The 26,932-nt window shown below is 39.0% G+C and overlaps 1 protein-coding gene across 2 annotated transcripts; it reads left to right on the top strand.

The window, feature by feature from the left end:
- The first annotated feature begins 6,133 nt into the window (after nucleotides 1-6,133).
- Nucleotides 6,134-25,211, top strand: LOC126252878 (18S rRNA aminocarboxypropyltransferase). 2 transcript variants are annotated; one of them, XM_049953837.1, is made up of 5 exons: nucleotides 6,134-6,306; nucleotides 6,577-6,770; nucleotides 6,842-7,055; nucleotides 8,238-8,411; nucleotides 8,531-8,747. In XM_049953837.1, the coding sequence occupies exons 1-5, from the start codon at nucleotides 6,153-6,155 to the stop codon at nucleotides 8,587-8,589; spliced, it is 795 nt and encodes a 264-aa protein (XP_049809794.1). In that variant the 5' UTR covers nucleotides 6,134-6,152; the 3' UTR covers nucleotides 8,590-8,747. The 2 variants fall into 2 exon arrangements, with proteins under 2 accessions (XP_049809794.1, XP_049809795.1); XM_049953838.1 differs by lacking the exons at nucleotides 8,238-8,411; nucleotides 8,531-8,747 and adding an exon at nucleotides 24,800-25,211.
- The last annotated feature ends 1,721 nt before the right edge of the window (nucleotides 25,212-26,932 follow it).

Here is a 26,932-nt window from a genome sequence, read left to right as displayed (position 1 = left end):
ATTTTATATCCTCTCTACTTCGACAATCATCAGTTATTTTGCTCCCCAAATAGCAAAACTCCTTTACTACTTTAAGTGACTCATTTCCTAATCTAATTCCCTCAGCATCACCAGACTTAATTCGACTACATTCCATTACCCTCGTTTTGCTTTTGCTGATGTTCATCTTATGTCCTCCTTTCAAGACACTGTCCATTCCGTTCAACTGCTCTTCCAAGTCCTTTGCTGTCTGTGACAGAATTACAATGCCATCGGCGAACCTCAAAGTTTTTATTTCTTCTCCATGGATTTTAATACCTACTCCGAATTTTTCTTTTGTTTCCTTTACTGCTTGCTAAATATACAGATTGAATAACATCGGGGAGGGGCTACAATTCTGTCTCACTCCCTTCCCAACCACTGCTTCCCGTTCATGCCCCACGACTCTTATAACTGCCATCTGGTTTCTGTACAAATTGTAAATAGCCTTTCGCTCTCTGTATTTTACCCCTGCCACCTTCAGAATTTGAAAGAGAGTATTCCAGTCAACATTGTCAAAAGCTTTCTCTAAGTCTACAAATGCTAGAAACGTAGGTTTGCCTTTCCTTAATCTTTCTTCTAAGATAGGTCATAGAGTCAGTATTGCCTCACGTGTTCCAATATTTCTACGGAATCCAAACTGATCTTCCCTGAGGTCGGCTTCTACCAGTTTTTCTATTCGTCTGTAAAGAATTCGAGTTAGTATTTTGCAGCTGTGACTTATTAAACTGATAGTTCGGTAATTTTCACATCTGTCAACACCTGCTTTCTTTGGGATTGGAATTATTATATTCTTCTTGAAGTCTGAGGGTATTTTGCCTGTCTCATACATCTTGCTCACCAGGTGGTAGAGTTTTGTCAGGACTGGCTCTGCCAAGGCCGTCAGTAGTTCTAATGGAATGTTGTCTACTCCCAGGGCTATGTTTTGACTCAGATCTTTCAATATTCTGTCAAACTCTTCACACAGTATCATATCTCCCATTTCATCTTCATCTACATCCTCTTCCATTTCCATAATATTGTCCTCATGTACATCGCCCTTGTGTAGACCCTCTATATACTCCTTCCACCTTTCTGCTTTCCTTCTTTGCTTAGAACTGGGTTTCCATCTGAGCTCTTGATATTCATACAAATGATTCTCTTTTCTCCAAAGGTCTCTTTAATTTTCCTATAGGCAATATCTATCTTACCCCCAGTGAGATAAGCCTCTACATCCTCACAGTTGTCCTCTAGCCATCCCTGCTTAGCCATTTTGTACTTCCTGTCGATCTCCTTTTTGACACGTTTGTATTCCTTTCATTTACTGCATTTTTATACGTTCTGTTTTCATCAATTAAATTCAATATTTCTTCTGTTACCCAAGGATTTCTACTAGCCCTCGTCATTTTACCTACTTGATCCTCTGCTGCCTTCACTATTTCATCCCTCGAAGCTACCCATTCTTCTTCTATTGTATTTCTTTCCCCACTCATGACAATTTTTCCCTTATGTTCTCCCTGAAACTCTGTACAACCTCTGGTTTAGTCAGTTTATCCAGGTCCCATCTCCTTAAATTCCCACCTTTTTGCAGTTTCTTCAGTTTTAATCGACAATTCATAACCAATAGATTGTGGTCAGAGTCCACATCTGCCACTGGAGATGTCTTACAATTTAAAACCTGGTTCCTAAATCTCTGTCTTACCATTATATGACCTGCCTGATACCTTCTAGTATCTCCAGGATTCTTCCATGTATACAGTCTTCTTTTATGATTCTTAAACCAAGTGGTAGCTATGATTAAGTTATGCTCTGTGCAAAATTCTACCAGACAGCTTCCTCTTTCATTTCTTACCCCCAATCCATATTCACCTACTATGTTTCCTTCTTTCCCTTTTCCTACTCTCAAATTCAGGTCACCCATGACTATTAAATTTTCATCTCCCTTCACTACCTGATTAATTTCTTTTATCCCATCATACATTCCATCAACTTCTTCACCCTCTGCAGAGCTGGTTGGCATATAAACTTGTACTACTGTAGTTGGTGTGGGCTTCGTGTCTATCTTGGCCACAATAATGCGTTCACTATGCTGTCTGTAGTAGCTTACCCACATTCCTATTTTCCTATTCATTATTAAACCTACTCCTGCATTACCCCTATTTGATTTTGTATTTATAACCCTGTATTCACCTGACCAAAAGTCTTGTTCCTCCTGCCACCGAACTTCACTAATTCCCACTATATCTAACTTTAACCTATCCATTTCCCATTTTAAATTTTCTAACCTACCTGCCTGATTAAGGGATCTGATATTCCACGCTCCGATCCATAGAATGCGTTTTCTTTCTCCTGATAACGACGTCCTCCTGAAGAGTCCCCATCCGGAGGTCCGAAAGGGGGACTATTTTACCTCCGGAATATTTTACCCAAGAGGATGCCATCATCACCTAACCATACAGTAAAACTGCATGCCCATTGGCAAATATTACGGCTGTAATTTCCCCTTGCTTTCAGCCGTTCGCAGTACCAGCACTGCAAGGCCGTTTTGGTTAGTGTTACAAAGCCAGATCAGTCAATCATCCAGACTGTTGCCCCTGAAACTACTGAAAAGGCTGCTGACCCTCTTCAGGAACCACACATTTGTCTGGCCTCTCAACAGACACCCCTCCGTTGTGGTTGCACCTACGGTACGGCCATCTGTATTGCTGAGGCACACAAGCCTCCCCACCAACGGCAAGGGGGATCTTATGGTTGAGAAACTGGAGTGTATGAGTGAAATATGAAATTATTTCCTACCACAAAACTTTTTTGCTTGTAGTAGATCTAAATAGGCATCTGACATTGGAACTTATAGAGTTATATTATGTGTGTTATGTGTGTAAATGAGGTACATAAAAATGACCATTTGTGCCAAAATAGTCTCGCTTATTTGGCGTGTGTTACAATTGCTGCAATATTAGAAAGGCCTATCACGTTTTATCTAGTAGACAGTGACAAAATAGACGTAATCAAATTGAGAAACCGCACTTATCATGGCTACTACTATCATTAACAGCTTTTTCAGTATTAGGCAACGACATTTTGATTTTTCATGTAGCAAAACATTTGATGAACTTTGATGGGGTCATAGATTGTTATGTAGAAAGGAAAGAATGCCGTGTAAAGCTGCAGCAAGATGACAGAGAAAAAAATGCTGGGACTAAGGTTTGAAGAAATGTGTACTGTCTTGCTTGTTCTTGTCTTTACTTATTTTATGTTTCCTATGCTTAACCTTACGACACACAAAAGAGAAGCTTATTAGTTAATAGACAATAAAGAGCGCAAATTTGCTGGAAAGTTCGTGTTCTCCCGGTTACAAATAATCTCACACAGTATTAGCTGTGATTTTTTTTTAAAGAGGGGTGGGGGTTCAGGGTAGGATGTCATATCGGCCGACCGGGAGCAGGAGAGGCACCAGAGGACATTTTAATTGTCATGAACGTATGTTTGATGACCTCCATTATAAAATATTCCACACAGCGAAATACAGTGCCGTGCGATAGAAGAATGGTATGTGAAGAGGCGTGGCATTGCACTTTGGCACACTTACGACCAAATTATAAGTCTTACATTTCCTCAAACATACACTCCTGGAAATGGAAAAAAGAACACATTGACACCGGTGTGTCAGACCCACCATACTTGCTCCGGACACTGCGAGAGGGCTGTACAAGCAATGATCACACGCACGGCACAGCGGACACACCAGGAACCGCGGTGTTGGCCGTCGAATGGCACTAGCTGCGCAGCATTTGTGCACCGCCGCCGTCAGTGTCAGCCAGTTTGCCGTGGCATACGGAGCTCCATTGCAGTCTTTAACACTGGTAGCATGCCGCGACAGCGTGGACGTGAACCGTATGTGCAGTTGACGGACTTTGAGCGAGGGCGTATAGTGGGCATGCGGGAGGCCAGGTGGACGTACCGCCGAATTGCTCAACACGTGGGGCGTGAGGTCTCCACAGTACATCGATGTTGTCGCCAGTGGTCGGCGGAAGGTGCACGTGCCCGTCGACCTGGGACCGGACCGCAGCGACGCACGGATGCACGCCAAGACCGTAGGATCCTACGCAGTGCCGTAGGGGACCGCACCGCCACTTCCCAGCAAATTAGGGACACTGTTGCTCCTGGGGTATCGGCGAGGACCATTCGCAACCGTCTCCATGAAGCTGGGCTACGGTCCCGCACACCGTTAGGCCGTCTTCCGCTCACGCCCCAACATCGTGCAGCCCGCCTCCAGTGGTGTCGCGACAGGCGTGAATGGAGGGACGAATGGAGACGTGTCGTCTTCAGCGATGAGAGTCGCTTCTGCCTTGGTGCCAATGATGGTCGTATGCGTGTTTGGCGCCGTGCAGGTGAGCGCCACAATCAGGACTGCATACGACCGAGGCACATAGGGCCAACACCCGGCATCATGGTGTGGGGAGCGATCTCCTACACTGGGCGTACACCACTGGTGATCGTCGAGGGGACACTGAATAGTGCACAGTACATCCAAACCGTCATCGAACCCATCGTTCTACCATTCCTAGACCGGCAAGGGAACTTGCTGTTCCAACAGGACAATGCACGTCCGCATGTATCCCGTGCCACCCAACGTGCTCTAGAAGGTGTACGTCAACTACCCTGGCCAGCAAGATCTCCGGATCTGTCCCCCATTGAGCATGTTTGGGACTGGATGAAGCGTCGTCTCACGCGGTCTGCACGTCCAGCACGAACGCTGGTCCAACTGAGGCGCCAGGTGGATATGGCATGGCAAGCCGTTCCACAGGACTACATCCAGCATCTCTACGATCGTCTCCATGGGAGAATAGCAGCCTGCATTGCTGCGAAAGGTGGATATACACTGTACTAGTGCCGACATTGTGCATGCTCTGTTGCCTGTGTCTATGTGCCTGTGGTTCTGTCAGTGTGATCATGTGATGTATCTGACCCCAGGAATGTGTCAATAAAGTTTCCCCTTCCTGGGACAATGAATTCACGGTGTTCTTATTTCAATTTCCAGGAGTGTATATGTTTTATGTATCAAACTCTTCAGGAAGATGTGCTATACAAAATGAATATATTGTTGGAAAATCGATTTTTTTAAATTTATGATGTCCTATCTCAAACGCTCGAGTGGTGGGCGGTGGGGAGGGAGGGCTTCACTATCAGTTTTTGCACCGGTTCGGGAATTTCATAGATCCGGGGCTGTATTGACTACCACGTGCACACAAGCATTTAAAGTTTAAATAGTCAATGCTCCTGCAGTCCATAAGTGTATGGAGTGAGAAGAAGCCCTAATAACTCGTATAATGAGAAACATCCTCTGCCATAAACTTCATGGTGGTTTGCAGTGAACTGTGTAAATTTACTGGCAATTTCGACCTCCAAAATGAAACGTTAATATTGAGTGATGTCGGCGGCCGTCCATGTGCAGAGACATTAGCGCAGACGTCGGATGTGGACAGGCGTAGGCCTTTTCAGAACATCGTCTGTGAATCTGTAAATTGATTTTTTTGTTCAGTCTATTTCTCGACGTGTGTGAATTACAAGCTTGATAATTTCCAAGGAATCTTAGGTATCGAAGTCGCACCCTCAATGCGAGCGATATTTATCGAACATCCGACTGTGAGGCACACTGAGTAAGTGAATCCCTGCTTTTCTTTTAAATTAATTCATGGGATATGTTAATCAATATGGATCTACCTACCGTCTCCCATGATTTAATTGAAAAATAAAAACATTGATCCACATACATCACCCATGATGTAATTAAAAACTGTTAACAATTTTATACCACATTTTTCTCTGTCAATGTGCAAAACAATATCCAAATTTCCTGCTCCACAGATGGGCGCACGATATATGTCACCCGCAGTGAGGGTGCGATTTCGATACCCAAGGGTTCTTGGAAACGGCCATAAGCTCTGTACATACCTGAAAGCTTTTGTACAATACTGTCAAACAAGCTTTCCCTTTTTGCCTTCGCCATTATAGAAGGTATATGAAAGATTTTAATTGTCTCATCACTTTACAGCATTGCCAGTTCCAGAGCGTGCCACATGCGGCGCAACTATCGCCAAAGTATGTAGTTTGTCTACAAATGACATCTCTGCTTTGTTTGTAAATATTGGAGGATGAAGAAAGCACATGTCAAACGCGGGAAGCGTGCAGATATGGGGAAAGGTAAACATAATCGCAAGGTTAAATCGAGAGAACTTGCCAATACAGACGATTCAAGTGATGTCATCATTTCGAAACTGAAATTAGAAGATACTTCTTCTGACAAAGGTATTATATGCTTGTTGCGAACTTTTAAGTTATGCTGTCGCAAATTACTTTAGTTTCCGACACAATGTGTAAGTTAAACATATGAGTAATCATTAGCGTTGCAGTAAAAACTCTTGAAGTGCAGGATCTACAAAACGAAGTCAACCCAGAAAACTATTAAAATAACGGAGATAGATGTAGGGTAGTACCATACTTGTTTTCCACAGACACGAGTGCATCTTCGGTAGAAATGCGTGAAATGGAACTTACGTTATCACAATAATGTTTTAGGTAGTAACACCTCAGAAGATGAATATTCCGAAACTTACTTGTCAGAAGCACCCTTTCCAGTTGGTATGTGGGATATGGAACATTGTGATCCCAGAAAATGCAGTGGAAGAAAACTGTCTCGCCATGGATTGATCCAGACTCTACGCCTTGGACAGAGATTTAATGGCATTGTACTCACTCCTGTAGCAGAAAAGGTACATACTTATACCCACACATTACTTCTCGTATCTTTGTTTGTGTCGTATTCAATTGTTTGACATTACAGTCTGTTGCTCCTGATGATCGACATATTGTTGCTGAAAACGGTGTGGCTGTCGTTGACTGTTCCTGGGCAAGACTGGAAGAGACCCCTTTCTCCCGGATGAGAACTGCCAATCCTAGGCTCCTGCCCTTTTTAGTTGCAGCAAACCCAATTAACTATGGCAGACCATGGCAGCTCTCCTGTGTGGAAGCCCTGGCAGCAACATTTTTTATCACAGGTGAGAAATGTACAAAAACAAAAAGGTAAGAGAGAGAAATAGCAAGAAAAAGACCAGAAATATTAATGGGAAATGACTGTGCATGACAATTCGTATTTTCTGTGTGTTAGATATATATGAAGGAAGGAACTGTTATGTTTGAATAGTTACCTTTTGTAGGATGTTATCAGCGTTTAAAATTTAGAAAATTAAGGTTTTAAAGTGTTTATTCGTAGCCTGCTAATTGTATCAAATTGCAGGGAAGCACATTGTCTCCTGTCATATTCTGGCAAAATGCCAGTGTTGCACACTTCTTATGGTAATTCAGGTGACTCATATGATCACGTAGTATTGGACCAAATATTTCAACACTGCGTATGTCAGCAACTTAATCATTCTAAGTACGGGTCATGATGATACATCCTACTTGTGCTCTTTTTGAAACTATAAAATTTGCTGCATTGTTGTCTGCGTTGGTCAGGTGTTTGATCGGAGTGAAACATGGGACAACATCCAGACTGATGCAGTTTTGAATGAAAGCCAGATTGCAGAGGAGTTTCGACTTCATTAGTTGCAGTTTTTCAGTTTTACTTAGTACCAATGCACTTGACACAAATATGGCTGATGTACATTGAGTGAAGTTGTGGACAGGATGCTGTTGCAATAAAATGTAGTTTCTAGAATTATACATACATCCAGTAGACTGGCATGGACAGTTTTCCAAAAAGATTTGACATTGTCAGAACATGATTACCTTCTTATTGTCATGATGTAGACTATCCATTCATTACAGTTCTGAAGAACTATCACTTCCTTCTTGAGTAGTCACCAGTAGTTCAATTTATGCTTCTGGAGGTTTTGTTCTTTTACCGCCACACCATTCATATTCTATTTATCCTTTGGAGATAAATAAAAATACCTTTGTTGAAATTGAAATCACCTCATTTTCTACAGTATGTGTCCTTTACCAAGAGCAAGTGAAATTAATTTTAGTGAAAGTGCTTTGTTATGGCTCATATCTGTATTTCAATGCAAGCAAATTGTCAAAATGGAAAGAAGCCCTCTCTGTGTCAATGTTTCTCAAGCCAAGTTATGTAACTGTTCATGTATGTACAGTCACTGTGTTATTTGCCTCGAGTGACATTTTAACATTTGTTCCGGTCTTGTAGGAATTTGCTCATCTCTTTTTTGCATCTATTTCAGGTTATAAGGATGTTGCATTATTATACCTCAGTAAATTTAAGTGGGGTAAGCATTTCCTTGAATTAAACAGTGAATTGCTAGAAGCATATGCATCTTGCAAGTCTAGTGCAGAGGTAGTTGCAGTACAAAATAAACATCTTCAAGAAGTCGAGGAAGAAAGACAGCAAAGACAAAGTAATTATAAAATTCTCTGTGCATTTCTCTCTCTCTCTCTCTCTCTCTCTCTCTCTCTCTCTCTCTCTCTCTCTCTCTCAAGGTCTGACTGTCATGTGTTAATCTCAAAATTCTTTCAGGGATATCTGATTATCCACCATCCACCAGCAGTGAAGATAGTGATGTGGAAAGCAAATGAACTGAGTTGTGATGGTATTGACACACATGCTTGTGGGTTTATAAAGTTTGTTGTAATAAATAAATGTGCATATGCTAAATAATTTTCATTTAAAATATTTTATTATATTATATTTTCCTAAATTGGTTTGGTGATTCACATAAACTGTTTTCATTTTACTTAAGGTCAATTGTATAAAGCATTTAACCATGGGTTAAGACCGAAAATGACCTTAGATCAAGCTTAACCTCGAAATCTATATTGCATAAACATTAATCATAGATCATATTGCTGTGGAGTTGAAACATATTTGACTGACAAAAATTTTTGATGCAAAGTCAGGTTCAGCTCTAATCATCAGTTTGTAGTGTAACGGCACTTTGGTTCGTCGCTTTTGTTTTTGGCAGGTAGCAGTTGCAATAATAAAAAAAGTTGTTATTAACACAAAAAATGGCAAGTAAATATGACTACGCTATTCCCAAAAATACTTTTTTTTGGACTGGAAGGTTAGGTCAAGGAAATTACCAGCTACCATGTGTTTATGATCAATTTCATAACAGCTCTTGGGAGACGAGACATAATTCATGTGATTAGTTCAGAGGCATTTTATAGACACTCTGCATCACAGTAAGAAAGAAAATTCAAAATATTTGCAGTGAACAGTATGGGAATTGTGGCAGCAGCCAGTAACAATTCGACATCACTTATATGTGTGCTCTTTCAGCAGGAGTGGCAGGAACAATGCAGTTTGTATTAAATTTTTAACGTCCTTAAACTGCTGTGACAATTCCATGTGTTGTTGATAAATAGAAGAAGTATTTGGAAATACACTAACCACATAATACTGTGTCGTTCATTAACTGCAGTGCAGATCATCATATGTTTGAAGTCACATCAATTCTTGAATTTTTTTCCATTTGTGACTACTTTCTCAACTTTATTGGTTGTAAAGATAATTATAGCAACATTACCACGCCATTCCATACTGTTGAAACCATACCATACCATACTCTCAATTTTCTGAGCCTTCTGGACCACTGTTGGCAAAATTCTGTGTGCAATAACCATATGCGATGTGAATTACATTGTTGCCTTTCATTTACTTTACAAATATGTGAGCATTGAGACGTGTCCACTGACGACAGCGATGACGAGAACCAACGAGCTCCTCGCACGTTCTGTGTAGTGGTGAACCCACTCTTGGAGTTAAATTAACAAGTCATTTAAGCTGAAGTTTCGTTGGAGAACAGTACTGCAGAGCAGTTGGAACTAAGGCTCGGAGACTGCATGATGAAACCAACCAAAAGAAACTAACTGCTGACTGCAATGTATATGTTGCTGTTAACCTTAAGATTTTACGCCACAGGAACCTTTCAAATAGTGGTTGATGATCTTTTTAAAGAAGGAATAGCAACAGCATGCAGTGCTGACCATAATGTACAAGCCTTGCAGCAGAATTAAGGCAAACAACTACTTCTTTCCATGCCTTTACCTTGTTGGCCACAGTGACTTTTATCTCCTGCACATTCACGGGTTATTGCACTTACTAAAAAACGGCTTATGGCCAACTGTATAAACAACACTGACTGGAGATCAAATTTGACATAAGATCAGAAACTAAACTATGACTAAATTGTATAATGCTTCACTGGAGCCAAGTTTAGCATTATACAATACAAGTGAGTCCTGAATATAGTTCAGTTTCTGATCTAATGTTGAATTTGATCTCCAGTGAGTGGTGTTTATGCAGTTGGCTGTAAGCACCTTTTTTAGTAAGTGCGATAACTTATGAATGTGCAGGAATTTGTATCTGATAGTCTGTTTAATATAATGTATGTCTTTTGTGTATGATATTAATGTTATTGAGTTAATAATTTCATATTTAAGTTTGGAAAAAAAAAATGGTTGAACTGCTCTTACTGTATTGTTATCTCTTCCTCTGTATGCTGCTGTTGGCTGTTTGTTTCTGTTGGTCATAGGCAGTCGGTTGACAGTGTACAGTAACCAGTGAGACTTACTGAATATACCGTAAAGGTTTGTTGTGGTGGACGATACGAATTCATTCCTTTTGTTTTCAACATTGATAGTCCAAGATTGCTGATGATTAATCTGGCTATTATGGATTATCAATTTGACTACTGGTTTTTGTATTTATTTTTTGTATTGCATGGTTTTTTAAATTATTATGACAGGATTTCTTCTGATATTGTCATATTCCAATGTTATGGTTTGGTTGTAAGTTGACAAAGCTAATGAATGTGAACAGAGGAAACCTGGCTGTGGTAATGGCCTGATCTGTAAGGTAGATAGGTGTCTAGGTTAGGGTGAAATGTTAGTTTTGTTGTGGGTTGGCAAAACAGTGAAAGAGATAGTAAGAAAATTGGTTGTGGTATCAGGCTGATCAGTAGCATAGCTTGAGGTATAGGTTATGTTGAAATGTTGCAGTGTAGTTGTGAATTGATTATGCCAATGAAAGTGGTTAGAGGAAAAGTGGGTGTGATGATGGTTTGATCCGTATCATAGCCCAGTGATCACTTCAAAAACTTTGCGAGGTATTTTCGAAATCTCCTGATGTCTGATGTTCTGGTTTTGCAGGAACCTAAGAGTAGAGTTTACATTTTATAGAATATTCTGTTTTATTTGATAGCATTCTGCACAGTGTATTCCATTGTCTCACTATGTAATTTCATACGCTCCACATCATGATGATGATTAATGAACACCATTTTCTCATTGGTTCTACTATCTTGTCCAATCATCCAACTCATCATTCGTCACTGCTCAAATAGTTACCAACTGCAGTGTGCAGCAGAAACACCACTGATAATGTAAGTGCACTGTTACCAAGAAAAATAATTGCTTTTTGTTCCTACTAATTGTTTATTATGATCTTGTTTTGGTTTTTGGCTTATTATATCGTCAAGTGGTGACATTCTGTCAAGTGTCTACTGGGGATACTAGGCAGTTGTCACGTAATAATAGCCAAATAAACCGAAAACTAGTTCGTAATCAACAACTGTTAGTGGAACAAAATTCAGTTTGTTTGCTTTTCAGCCTTAAGTATTGTGTGTCTTGAGTTATTTGTAAGAAGGATAAAGGTAAATTTTGTCAACAGTGCTAATAGGATTAGGCATACGTTCTATATTTATCTATTAAACGATTGAACATCTAGGTTGGTATATGAAAATGAAAAGACTGTTACACACTGAGCTTTCAGCCAAAGCCTTCTTCGGAACCTGTCTTCTTACTACTGGAGATGCTACTCCCATGATACGAAAGATTTCATCAACTGGAGTTGGTCTTAGGCACCTTGTGACTATGCGGCCTGGCTTGTGAAGAGCCAAATCAACTTGATTAGCAAGTACAGAGTTCCTCTAGACTGAAGCATTGTACTGTTAATTGAATGATGCACAAATATTATACCTAGATCAGAATTACATAGTGATTGACAGCTAGTTGTTTACAGGACAGCTGCCATAGCAAAAACCAATACCAGGCAAAGTGATACAGTGTTTAGCACACTGCACGTGCATTTGGGAGGACGACTGTTCAAATCTGCGTCCAGCCATCCAGATTTAGGTTTTCTGTGATTTTTCTTAATTGCTCTAGGGAAATGCCAGGGTGGTGCCAATCAAATGCCACAACAGGTTCCTTCCCCATCTGTGAAATATTCCAAATTTGTGCTCATTCTCTAAAGACCTCAATGTTGGCAAGACATTAAGCCCTAATCTTCCTTCCTTCCTTCCATTTTTGCGACGGCCATTCAAAGAATGAGTTCGTTCATAACTTCTGTTATGTTCATCATTGTTAGACTGCTCTGTTAACTCAGCTGCCAGTTGCCACAGGTAGTTGCAGATGACACTTCTGGCTGGTAATGTAACAGTTGTGATTCATTTGTATTGTTTTCATTGTTCTTTGTATGGCATGTTTTGCTTATGCTGCAGAATGTCCTAAACTAAATATGAAAGTGAGCAGAAAAGTGATAAGACTCTTGCCACCCTTCTAAGCAAACCCAGTACTGCATGTTAATGGGCAGTCTTTGAATGTATCCAAGATGTAAATGCCCAGCTATTGCTGCCACAGCTTTGTTGGGGGCACAGACAACTATAAATGACTTCATAATTTGGTCAAAGTATAAATCCAGGAACTATATGGGAGACTAATCATTGGATTACCATACCTTTTTTCCCTCTTTAGGTAACAGATAAGACAACTTAATATTTGAATATGAAGAAAGTAACCTAAACGTACTCTAATGTTAGTGATGGTCTGTGAACCAAAATTTCAAAAATAAGTTTCTGCTAGATATTATAACTGTTGCGGCCACATGTAGTAAGCGTTTCTTCACACAGGAGAGAATGGCAAAACAGAGGCATGCTGGCGACAGAGGCATTGCAAAGTAAGCACGCCCAGGTAGCCTTGCTGACAGCAGCAGTCTACCAACAGGCTGACGCAAGGACGCACACAGACCAAGCGCTGAGCGAAGCCTGGAGAGTGCTGAGTAAGGGGAAGTGAGGCCAGCAGGCTAAGTTGCACTGCAATATACTGCGGGAGTAGTAACAAAAAGCTACCACTGAGGGTAAAAAATGTCCTCCTGCCGGATATAAATAATGAAGCGCAGGCAGCAACAGACAGAAGCCATTAGGAAGCAGTGTTCGGATCTGAGGACGAACGTGGTTCGTGTCCGAATGTTCAATCTTCGTAGGTGACGATTCCGGAAGTCTGCTCCAGTGCACAGGAGTCATCCGTTCGCCACCAGATGTCAACTTCAGCTCTGGAGGTTGGCCCGAGTTCAGTCGGCACTGCGGTTGACTAACTACAGTGAGAACTTCCAGCAGGACCTGCCGCAGCGTGGTCTCGGTCACAGGCGTCGCCGGGGACTGACGCCCAGACTTCACAGCAACCCGACCCCACGGCGCGTGGTCCGTCCATGACGAGACCTCGCGGACATCATTACTGGCGACTTCCCAGCCGCCGGTGCAACAGGCGTCGGCAGCTGATCTCATGGCGACGCGGCTCCGTGGGTGTGCCCATACTGGGGCACCGAGCGGCGATGAGTTCATCCCAACCACACAGCATCCTAAGCATCCTAGCTTCAGTGGAGCACTGGTGGCCTGAGGCTCCCAAGTGCGATCAGCGCACGCGTTGCGCGCATTGTCGGAGAATCTACACAGCAGCAGCCAGGCGGAGGGATCCGCAGGGCAGGGCAGCGACGACGAGGGAGAAATTGTAAATAAAGTTCAATAAATAATTGTAAAACTCCACGTCGTCTCAGTCTTTGTCGCAGCCACTGTGTCTGCTGCTAACAAATGGTGCAGAAGTCGTGCCATAACTTATCAGACTAAGTTATTTGTAAGATGTAGACAAAACATGCACAAGAGCCCAGGTGAAGATGCAGTGAGACCTTAGTACCTGGAGACGATAGTGACTATGTGTGTGTGTGTATTTTGTTTGTGTGAACGTGTGTGTATTTTGTCTGCATCTGACAGATTACTTAGTCCAATTGCTGATGAATCCCAACCTGTCCATTTCATGTTGTTGAAATTTCATCCCAGATTTCCCCTTGTTTGGGAAATAAAATTCTCATTTTCAAAGCTTGGCAGCAGATGTCAAGTAAGTCAGTCATTTCTGAACACAGTATAAAAGACTGCTGGGCATTTTCTGCTAACTCTATTAGGAAATACAGGACCATCAATAGCAATAACTTAATCTCATCATCACTAATTATTGGACAAATACAAAGACTCAGCAATAGCTATAATTCAAGCTTACGTTTTCTCAATCCTAAGAACTTCATATTCTAGGAAAGTATACTGAACTCATAACTCACTCAATCTACCCGTTTCACCTTGTAGTTTATAGATCTTGACCATTAACAGGAGCAATTGGAGCAATAGTACTAGTATCATGATTAGCAAAATGATTTCACGTGTTTAATATTAATCTATTTATCATTGGATCTGGAATCTAACAATGATTCAACAATAACGAGATGTAGTAAGTGGAGGAATATCCCAAGGATTACATACAGAATTTGTCTATTGGATTATGACGACGAATTATTTTATTTTTTGCATCAGAAGTCTTATTTTTAATGTCCTTCTTTTGAGGGTTTTTCATTAGAAGATTAGCCCCAACAATTGAACTAGGGATATTATGAACACCAATAAGAATTCAACCTTTCAATCCTGTTCAAATTCTGTTACTTAATACAGAAATTCTTCTTGGTTCAGGAGTAACAGTAACATGAGCACACCAAAGACCTATAGTTCTTTAGTTTACAGTTCTATTAGCATTATACTTCACTTTACTTCAAGATTATGGGTACTGATAAACACCTTTCATCATTGACAATGCAGTCTATGGATCAACATTATTTGTTGCAAAGGGAGTTCATGGGTTTCATGTAATTATTGGAACAATTTTCTTAACATGTTTACTTCAACATTCAATAAATCAATTCTCATGAAGACATCACTTTGGTTTTGAAGCAGCAGCAAGATATTGACACTTTGTACGTGTAGTATGACTATTCCAATATATCTCAATATATTGATGAGGTAGATAACTGTTTTTCTAGTATAAGTAGTACATTTGACTTCCAATCAAAAAGCTTGATATAAATCAAGAAAAACTATTCTAGTATTATCTACAAGAATTTTCATCAGATTTATTATTCCAGTAATTGTTATTTCTATAAAAACTAATTAATGGGCGAGAAAAAGCTCACCACATGAATACAGATTCGATCCAAAAAGAGCAGCACAAATACCTTCCCCTCTTCAATTTTTTCTAATCACCGTAATTTTTCTAGTCTTTGATGTAGAAATCGCATTAATTCTACCAATTGTAATTGTCATAAAAACATCAGATATAATCTGAACGGTAGCAACAATATTCTTCATCCTAGTACTCTAACGCTGTCTTGGACGAGAAGAGACAGTGCGGTGTCGGGTTGCACGACTCGCACGTCTCTTCCAGTTGACTTACACATTATGTGTACAGCCGATCCTCTCCTTTGGGTTATCAGCTATGTTGCTCTCGCCATTTAATTCTCCTCCGAAGACTGTATCAGGTTAAGGGGAATATTATTAACCAGCTCTATGTTATTGCAGTAAATTATGCACTCGTTGGCTCTTGTCAGTTAAACAATAATATATTTTCGTGTGACACCGCTCCTGGCTCCTTCTGACAGCTGTCCTTCCTGCACACACAGACATGCGTGGTGCAGTAAAAAGGCTCTCTCACTCTTGTCATTAAACTATCAGGTGTTCGAGATGGTGGAGAGCCAAGTGTTTCTAGAATTTACCCCGAAATTCTCAAAGCACAACAAGTGGAAGGGCTGAACCAAAAACTTCAAAAGTTCTGTGACAAGCTAGGCTGCATCTTCCTGGGTTGAGAACTGTAGAGTCTTACTAAAGGAATCAGGTGTGCACTGCACATCACAGGCTGCTGCCCAGGTAGCTGAGTGTGTGTGGACTGCACATAAGAGCTTTTTCTTCTTCTTCTTCTTCTTCTTTTTTTTTTTTTTTAATTAGGTGATTCTCCATCCAATACAGATAACAATAGCTATAGGCAACGCAGAAGTATCAATGTAAATTGAGAGAAATGCATCCCACAGGCGAGAGTACTAAAAGCTTAGTGGTTAACTGCTGAAGCATTCATAACAAAGTGACAGAGTTCGAAGTGCTCCCAAAAAGCAGTGAAGTTCACATAATACTAGATACAGAAAGCTAGTTGAAACCTGAAAGTGACAGCAGTGAGATTTTTGGGGGAAAATTTGAGTGTGTATCGAAAGGATAGGCTAATGGGTAATGGAGATGGTGTATTTGTTGCAGTAGACAAGAAACTTAAATCCAAATAGAAATTGAAGCTGCATATGAGATTGTGTAGGCAAGACGTGTCAGAGGCAGGCATGAAATGGTAATTAGATCCTTCTATCACCCACCAGAGCACCCCCTGATGTAACAGAAAACTTTAAAGAAACCTCTGTTCACTTTTATGTACATTTCCCAAGCATGCTGTAATCATTGGTGGAGACTTTAGTCATCCAAAAACCAGTTAGGAAAATTACAGTTTTGTTAGTGGTGGATGTGATAAGACATCCTGTGAAACATTACTGAATGCCTTATCTGAAAACTAACCCCATTGATCATTACATGGTTGTGGCAACAATGATTACCAAAGTACAAGGGACAGCTAAAACAAGCACAAAGGTATATAAGTTCAGTAAACCAGATAAAAAATCAGTAGTGTTATATCTAAATGAGGAATTTGAAACCTTCAGCACAGGGCAGGAACATGTATGGGAACTATGGCTCAAGTTTAAAAAAATAGTTGAAGTGCACTGGATAGATATGTACCCAGTAGAACAGCTCATAACGGGAAGGACTCTTCGTGGTATACAGTCACTGTAAAGAAACGTATAAAGAAACAGAGACTACTGCATAATGGGTGTAAAACAGATAGGTACATGCTTAATGAAATGCATTTGGTTGTCAAGAGAGCAATGAGTGAAGCCTTCAATGACTACCGTAGAAGAACATTATGAAATGATCTTCCACATAACCCAATGAAATCCTAAAGGCTGCTGGTGGCACCAAATTTAGGCCTAGTCTCTAGGAAATGAGACAGGAACTGAAATTGAGGGTAGCCAAGCAAACGCTGAACTGCTTAATTCTGTTTCCAAATGTTACTTTACAAAGGAAAACCCTGGAGCATTGTCCCAGTTTAAATCTAGCACCACTGCAAAGATAAGTGAAATCATTATTAGTGTATGTGTCGTCGAGGAACAGCTGAAATTATTAAAACTCAGTCAAGCTCAAGGGCCTAATGGAATCCCTGTCAGATTCTATTCTGAATTTGGAACTACGTTAGGCCCTGTTTTAAGTATAACCTATTGTAGATCCCTCAAACAAAAAAATGTGCCAAGTAGTTGGAAGAAAGCACAAGTCACACACATCTACAAGAAGGGTAGTAGGAGTGATCCACAAAATTGCTGTCCAATATCCTCTACATCTTTTTGTTGTGGAATCTTAGAACATATTATGAGCTCAAACATAATGAGGAACATTGAACAGAATGACCTCCGCCATGCCAACTGGCATGGATCCCAAAAACACCAATCAAGTGAAAGCCAATTTGCATTTTTCTCAAATGACATACTGAAAGCTTTGCATCAAGGCAATCAGGCAGACACACTATTTTTTATTTCTGAAAAGCATGTGACTCAGTACCACACCTATGCTTATTGTCAAAAGTTCAGTCAAATGGTGCATCAAGTGAAATTTGTGTCTAAATTGAGGACTTTTTGATAGGAAGGAAACAGCATGTTATCTTGGATGGAGAGTCATTATCAGATATAGAAGTAACTTCGGGTGTGCCCCAGGGAATTGTGTTGGGACCCTTGCTGTTCATGTAGTATATTAATGACCGTGTGGACATTAATAATCTCAGATTTTTTTGCAAATGAAAGAAGCGTCATAAATATTCAGTCAGATCATAAGATTTCGAAGTGGTGCAAAAATTGGCAACTTGCTTTAAATATTCAGATGTAAAACTGTGCACTTCACAAAACGAAAGAATGTAGTATCCTAAGACTGCAATATTGAATCGCAGTTGGAACCGGCCAACTCATACAGATACTTGGTTAAAACTTTGTAGGAATATGAAAAGGAATGATCTCATAGGGTTAGTTGTGGGTAAAGCAGTTGGTAGACTTCAGCTAATTGATGAAATACTGGGGAACTGCAATAAGTCTGTGAAAGAGACTGCTTGCAAATCACTTTTGCGACTCATTCTAGATTGTTGCTCACATGTGTGGGACCTGTACCAAATAGAATTAACTGGGGATATTGAATGTATAAAGACAAGGGCAGCACGAATGGTCAGAGGTTTGTTTGGCCCATGGGAGAGTGTTACAATGATGCAGAAGAAACTGAACTGGCGGACTCTTGAAGACAGATGTAAACTATCCCAAGAGATTTTCAGGAATTGGCTTTAAATGATGACTCTAGGAATATACTACAACTCCCTACATATCACTCACATAGGGATTGTAAGGACAAGATTGGAATAATTACAGTACACACAGAGGCATTCAAACACTCATTCTTCCCATGCTCCATGTGTGAATGGAGAAGTGTCCTCGACGAATTCGGCAGGAAGGACGAGCGGTTCGCCGTATAGGACCTCCGCCAACGCAGTGTTGAGGTCGTCCTTGTGTGCGGAGTGGATTCCCAGCAATACCCACGGCAGAGCCTCAGACCAAAGCCTGCTGTGGCACATTATAGCAGCTTTTAACGTCCTGTGCCATCACTTGACTAGCCATTGGCCTGCGAATGGTATGCAGTTGTGTGAAATTTCGCCACCCCGCACAACTCACACAGGCAAGTGGAAAGTGATGACTCGAACTGGCTTGTGTCTGTGTATGTGCAGATGGATATGTGTGTGTGTGCGCGCGCGAGTGTATACCTGTCCTGTTTTCCCCCTAAGGTAAGTCTTTCTGCTCCCGGGATTGGAATGACTCCTTACCCTCTCCCTTAAAACCCACATCCTTTCGTCTTTCCCTCTCCTTCCCCCTTTCCTGATGAGGCAACAGTTTGTTGCGAAAGCTTGAATTTCGTGTGTATGTTTGTGTTTGTTTGTGTGTCTATCGACGTGCCAGTGCTTCGTTTGGTAAGTCACATCATCTTAGGGAAACATTCCACGTGGACCGAGCAAGGTGGCGCAGTGGTTAGACACTGGACTCGCATTCGGGAGGACGACGGTTCAATCCCGCGTCCGACCATCCTGATTTAGGTTTTCCGTGATTTCCCTAAATCGCTCCAGGCAAAATGCCAGGATTGTTCCTTTCAAAGGGCACGGCCGACTTCCTTCCCTGCCCTTCCCTAATCCGATGAGACCGATGACCTCGCTGTCTGGTCTCCTTCCCCAAAAACAACCAACCAACCATTCCACGTGGGAAAAAAATATCTAAAAACAAAGATGATGTGACTTACCAAACGAAAGCGCTGGCACGTCGATAGACGCACAAACAAACACAAACATACACACAAAATTCAAGCTTTCGCAACAAACTGTTGCCTCATCAGGAAAGAGGGAAGGAGAGGGAAAGACGAAAGGATGTGGGTTTTAAGGGAGAGGGTAAGGAGTCATTCCAATCCTGGGAGCGGAAAGACTTACCTTAGGGGGAAAAAAGGATGGGTATACACTCGCACACACACATATCCATCCACACATATACACACACAAGCAGACCAATATGTGCGGATATATATATATATAAAGATGATGTGACTTACCAAATGAAAGTGCTGGCAGGTCGACAGACACACAAACGAACACAAACATACACACAAAATTCAAGCTTTCGCAACAAACTGTTGCCTTATATATATATATATATATATATATATATATATATATATATCATGATTTATATTTTTAACAATTAAGGGAAATAACACTTTGTTAGTTACACTTTACGTATTTTGTCTTTTTTTTTTACATGAAAGATGAGAAAAAATTACAAGGTTTATACAAAGAAAAATCCATTAAGGGGAATAACATTTTCTTAATTACACTTTAATATTTTTCTTAATTAAACTTCACATATTTTGTCTTCTATTCACATGCAAGTTGGAAAAAAAAATGAAGGATTATGCAGAAAAAACAAAAGATGAGCACTATCTGTTTATATAGCAAATAAATTCATCAATGTTATAGAAACTCTGACCTAATAGTAGTCTCTTTAATTCTTTTTTAAATATAAGTACGTTTTGTATGCTTTTCATTTCTTCTGGTAAGGCATTGAACATTATTTTGGGTAGATATATCACACTATTTTGGAACAGGGATTTTGAATGTATGTTTCTATGGAAGTCACGCCTGTTTCTGGTCTGATAGTCATGTACTTCTCTGTTTAGAGAAGAGAATTCTTGATTTGACTTTAGGAAACATACTGATTCATAGATGAATAAACTAGGGAGGGTCAAAATTTTCAACTCCTTAAAGAGTCCTCCACATCGATCTCTGTAGGCAACATCCTTCAGAATACGAATAGCTCTCTTTCGGAGCTTAAAACAACTTTTTGCGAAACCTGTATTCCCCCAAAATATAATACCATATCTTAGGTTACTATGAATGTAAGAGTAGTAAGCACATAGTACTGTTTCAAAATTGCAGTTTTCTTTAAGTTTTCTTAATATATAACAGTATTTCCTAAGTTTTTTATTCAATAATTAAACATGTTTTTCCCATCTCAAGTTATTGTCCAGCCATACACTTAAAAATTTTGTAAAAGAAGTTTGTTCTGTCAGACATTTCGCAATCTCTACTCTTATGTTATTTTTTACTTTGTTCCTTATGTGCCTAAAGTTCATCCAAGTGGTTTTTTTTGTCATTTATAATTAAGTAATTGTCTTTGAACCATTCAGCTGCCTCGTTCATTGTTGAAGCTATTTTTGCTTATAGGTCAGCTTCACTAACTCCCTTAATAAAAAGTCTCATATCATCTGCGAAAAGTACTGATTCTGCTCTTGTTAGATGGTTAGGAAAATCATTAATAAAAACTAAGAAGAGCAGAGGGCCTAGAACAGAACCCTGGGGTATACCACAGTTGACTTTCAGATATGTTGAGTAATATTTTGTGCCATTATGTATTATTTCAACATTTTGATATCTGTTGCACAGATACGATTGAAACCAGCTGTATGCTTTTCCACATACTCCATAGCAATACAGTTTCCCTAGCGAAATATCATGGTTGATGAGGTCAAATGCCTTGGATAGATCTAAAAATATTCCACAGTTTAAGTCCTCATTATCTATTGCAGTTAAAACCTGTTCCAAGAAGTGATATACAGCTGTTTCTGTTGACCTGATTTTCCTGAATCCATTCTGTGCATTGGTTAGAATTTTGCATTTGTTTAGGAAACTCAACAGTCTGTCATAAATCATTTTTTGGTTTAACTGGATTCTATAGGAAATTTTGTAGCAGAAAAGGGTTGAATGCTTCATGCCTGTGTGAACTTTTGAAGAAGAATACTGTTTGGGATTGGAATCAGAAATGTCAGGATGCTTTCAATGAGACCAAAGGACAGTTGTGTCAGATATTGTTCAGACTGGATTTCTCTCTTCCTTTTGTACTATGACAGACAGTAATGATATTGGTTTGGGTGCTCATTTATTTCAGGAAGTTGAAGTTGGAGGTGTTATTGAACACAGATCACCTGCATTCACTAGTAGAATCTTGCAGAAGCATGAAAAGACATACACTGTAACTGAGAAAGAACGTTTGGCTGTACATTGGGCATTCAACAAGTTAAAAAATTATCTACTAGGCCACAAAGTCTTCATCTATACTGATCACAAAGCATTATGTTATCTCCAGGAGTGTAAGCTGTACCATTACAAAATTACTTGTTGGGGCTTGTTTTCACAGTAGTTCAGTTATGAAACCAGATACATTAAGGCACAGACAATGTAGTTGCTGATGCTTTGTCTAGCCTACCTTTAGTGAGTGAATCATCTAAAAACTTTGCAAGAGGAGAGAATGAGTTTAAAATTATGTACTTGAAAGGTGTGATAGGGGGAAAAGAGATCTTGAAAATTTGCAAAGACATTGGTAGGTATCAAAATCATCATCGAAACTGGAAATTGGTTAAGAGCATGTTGGGTAAGAAAGGAGGAGAAAAGACTGAACAATATTATAAGGTACACAAAGGTATTTTATTCAGGAGACATAAGACTGACTCAGATGTTGGCCGGAACAGTGTATTGATACTTAAATTACTTACACACATGAGAGTTTTGGTCATCGTGGATCAACCAGTGCACCCAAAAGATTCAGGACACCATCTAGTTTTATATCAGAAGAAGGAGAGTCAAGAAGAAGAATGCCAGTTGTGACAGATGTCAAAGAATGAAAGTAAGTAACCAAACAAGTAGAGGTCAAATGTAAAACACAGTGCCTAATAGTAACCTAGACCTTGTATCTGTGGATGTCTGTGGACCTTTGCCTAAGTCTAAGAATGGATTTTGTTAAGTTATTGTGGTAGTTGATGTATTTTCGAAGCCAATAAGTGTTTCCTCTTAAGAAAACTACCACTACGCAAATTATTTCTAACAATATTAGAGAAGGAAACTTGCTACTCACCATATAGCGGAGATGTTGAGTCGCGATAGGTACAACAAAATGATTCACACAATTACAGCTTTCGGCCATTAAGGCTTTTGTCAGCAACACACACACACACACACACACACACACACACACACACACACACACACACACACACACACACACACACAGCGAGGGCGCGCGGACAAAACACAAACGCAACTTGCACACACGTCTGCAGTCTCAGATAACTGAAACAAGTATGAAGACATGTATTTTCATCAGGTTGGTATTCCAAAAACAATTTTATCTGACAGTAGTTCTCAGTTTACATCACAAGCTTGAAAAAACTTTGTTGGTAATGCTAAAATAAGGCACACTCTAAACTCTGTGTACCACTGTGACGAAGCAAGCTGAAATACTTTTACTTCCCCTCTTGTTTTGCCATCTGCCTCCTTAGAATTCATTTTTTCACTTTTAACTAATACCATTAATTAATACCATTAATGTACATGAGCATAATCTGCATTTTCATAAAAGATAAAGGTTGGCCCTCAGTTTTAAAGAATATAACACGAGATCTAATTTTGTGCGTAGTTTTATGTATGTAATTGATTTTCTAATTTATTTCAACTATTCCTAGTTAGTATCTTTCATTATAGGGTGAAATCAGTAATTGGTTCATAACTTAAATTCTATTGTTGACTTATAAACAAACTGAGGACAACAAACGAAGAGATAAACAAAGTAGGCGAGAGTCGTCACACCATCCATCGATTAATCTTGCAAAAAGATATATGAGAGAAATTGGAAGACTGTTTAGACCATATTGTAGAAAGAATCATACTAGTTGGTTAGATTATATTAGTGATTTTGATGATATTATGAACAGCTTACAACATTCTTCAAGAGGTTTTTCACCATATGAAACATGTTTAATTGCAGACGAGCTTTCTTTAGTTCTGAGAATGTTGAGTTTCCACCATGTAAAATTCAGTCACTGCAAGAGAGAGAAGAGTGTATCTGGGACCTGATGAAAATGCAGGGGTTAGGAAGAAGCAGAGACATGATGGTAAAGACAGATTTTCTAACTTTGAGGTAGAAGATCTTGTTTTTGTGAAAGACAAAGAGAAATCTAACGTGGTGACATCCGAGACAAAAAAATTCTCTGATATTAATATAGGACATTCGAAATTCTTGAAAATCTGTATGCTAATGCATACAGACTTGTGTATCCTAAATCTAAGAAGGTGTCTGGATTACACAATATCTCTGAACTGAAAGCTTATAGACATGATAACCTAATTTTTCTTTCTCATTTGTCAGGAATGTGGTATGTAAGAGAATGTGATTTCTTATGTGCAGTATTGTCTATTGACTGAGTTTAAGTCAATGCCGCATTATATTTGCAGATTCATACAACTATATAATTCTGTTACGCAATAGATTTTTGCTTTAGATTTTGATACATGTATGCCATGTGACTAAATGGGTAGATCCTTTTCAATTTTGACATGTGACAATTCTATTAAATGTCTAGTGATAGATTTCTAATTTTACAATGCTGTTAGTGTTAAATATCTCGTGTACTCTGCAGAAAGTGATTTAATTGTCATGAACTCTTTTGGGTAAAGTCATGGGTGTTGTGGTAAATTGAGTGAAAACTTGTTTTATTGATGTGTACTGTAAATATTAGGAATAGTAACTTCAAATTTCACATGTGCAAACCAAATACATGTGTATGTTAAACATAGAATTCTTATGTCAGTACATCATGGACTATGGTCCATACCTCATTTTGCTGGCATTTGTCAGATGCTGCATCAGTGCTGTCCAACTTGTCTTGCTTGTGTGCATAATTTCTTTTAATCTGCTAATTGCTAAGTAAATGTTACTTTGAGATATCTTTAGTGTATATTACCTTACTAGTTCACTTTTTTCATTTCATTTAGCTCTGTTTATTAATGTACTGTATCTGTGTACACTTTTTAATCCATTCTGACGTAAACCCTGAATACTTATTTTTTCAATATAGATCGGCAAAACATATGCCATGTGATGTGAGGGAGGTATTGGATAGCATACTTAATACACAAAACAATGTTTCAGGGTTCGATGTGGAAACTACACAGAAAGTTATCTCTCAGTTGGAGCATGTGATGAGAAATCTAGGGAGGAAACTGAAAGATGTGGGTAGACCCACTCTCACACTCCTGTATGGCTGCACCCTTGTTGGTACAGTCTACTTTCAAGAGACCATAGATGCTGCGTAATGTACTCAAGCATCTGTCAACATCAATCTTGTGACTGAAAGTTGTAAATTGTTAGCCAAGAAATTAACCTATACACAAAATTCTTGTATTTATATAAGTTTCAAGGAATTAGTTGTTTAGAAGAAAAAAGTCACTACTACGGACAGTGTTATTCCACATAAATGCATCTTTTTTCAAGTAGGAGGATTAACTTCCCAACACATTATGTAACTTTAAATCTTGTTTGTCTTGGTTTGATGTTCCATGACTAATGATTTGTTATGTCCAACAGAGAAATGTGAAACTTAAAAACTTCAGGAGTATATTTTATGAACCATGTTGTACAAAATAATTATCAGAATGTGATAAAATTACAGACTTTTAGGTTAGTAGTCATACATTTCGATGAATTTTGCAGGTTAGTTTGTATGCACAATTAGCAAATAGTGTGGAAGACATTTATGTTTGTAATCATAAATTGTGTATAGACTATACAACAAAAGTATACATTCCTGATTTCACATACTGATTTTGGTCCTCATGCTACTCAATTGTCATCATTCCAGACTATTAATGACTCTGATTACCTGTATTTATCCTGAATAATGCATTATTGTATCTCACTGGAACTTGAGTTGTGTGCAAACTCATGCCTAACTCTGTTTTGGGTAACCCTGGTCATCACGACTGTAAGTGTGTACTCAAGTAGCATGTGCAACTATTGATTGATACTAGATGCTTTCTCTAATCATTCTTTCCATATGATTGAACTTATTGATGTATGATTATGAACTTTATTCATTTTGCTGTGTCAAAACATTTCTTCTGGTGTGTACCCAGTGTGGCTGGGATTCATGGGTCAGTCCCCACATCGTAAGCATAGGCCCTAATATGTTTTCATTATTGTCTCTTTTTATGAGTCATCATATCCTTACATGCTCTGGTTTATGTGACTGATTTTGTGCCATACTCCTACTTGTAATGGAGTATATTCTTTTGGTCTGTACACTTAGGCTCTGAATTGTTTTTTCTTCTCTTTTGATGATTTTCAAGGTGTGACTATATAGATGTAAACTTGCAATTTCTAATTCTAATACTTTACATTCCCTCTGCACTTATTTCTGTGGTTTAGTGTTGTAATGTTGTAGCTTTGACTTTATCATTTGGCTTGGGATGGAATGTTCAACAGATCTGAAAATCTGAATGCCATGTCCTCAGATATGTACAGATTCTAACTTCTATAGTAGATATTTTTGTTATGTTTTCTATAGTATGTTACTTCTATATCTTTTGCAGTTTTTTTGTAAGCTAACCCATACTTATATTCAAAGGGAAGTGATGATCATACAACCTAAAATTTTCTTGCAATTTTGGAGTTTAACTTCGATAATCCATATTCTGTCTTTTGGCATCATTTTGAACACCATTTGGCAAACCTTATAGTAGGTCACAAAATACTGTAAACACATTGTTTCCATATTATGTGAGGGGGGGTGTTGTAATGGAACATCCTCCTCTAGCATTACTTTTTCTCAACAGTAGTTGTCGATACCAGTATTATTTTTCGAATTTTGGCTAGGTCGATGTTATTTCAGTGCTTTTCTGGAAACTTTCAGAAAATTTTATGCTCAGTATGTTATATTTCAAAATTCATGGTAAGGATTTAATTTATAAAATATTTTAGTTTCGATGTTATAATCAATAAGTACTAGTTTTCAATATGCAGATAAAATTATTTTTTTAGAATCATTTGAAATTACAAATTATTGGCACACTTAAAATTTCCATTATTAATTATGCAATCCTGTACTACTTACTATATTTATTTCTGGATTCATTTATGAAATAACAATCAAAATGAATAATGTAACAGTGTCTAGAAGAAATTCATTCGTTAAGAAAAATTGTAAACCCTTTGGAATATCATTATTTCCACAAAGTGTGAGAGTTGTAAGCATGCCTCTGATGTGACTGGACATATTTTTGTGTG

The sequence above is a fragment of the Schistocerca nitens genome, chromosome 4 (assembly GCF_023898315.1).
Source record: "Schistocerca nitens isolate TAMUIC-IGC-003100 chromosome 4, iqSchNite1.1, whole genome shotgun sequence".
Classification (NCBI taxonomy): Eukaryota; Metazoa; Arthropoda; class Insecta; order Orthoptera; family Acrididae; genus Schistocerca; species Schistocerca nitens.
Note: the sequence above shows the minus strand (reverse complement) of the source record. Positions and strands in the feature narration are given on the sequence as shown.

What these genes read in the sequence shown, in the direction of transcription:
- LOC126252878 (XM_049953837.1), top strand. Translation starts at nt 6,153, where the DNA reads ATGAAGAAAGCACATGTCAAACGCGGGAAGCGTGCAGATATGGGGAAA. An exon ending in AGCAACATTTTTTATCACAG is followed by an intron (nt 7,056 to 8,237) that starts GTGAGAAATGTA and finishes CATCTATTTCAG; the next exon opens with GTTATAAGGATGTTGCATTA. An exon ending in AGAAAGACAGCAAAGACAAA is followed by an intron (nt 8,412 to 8,530) that starts GTAATTATAAAA and finishes AAATTCTTTCAG; the next exon opens with GGATATCTGATTATCCACCA.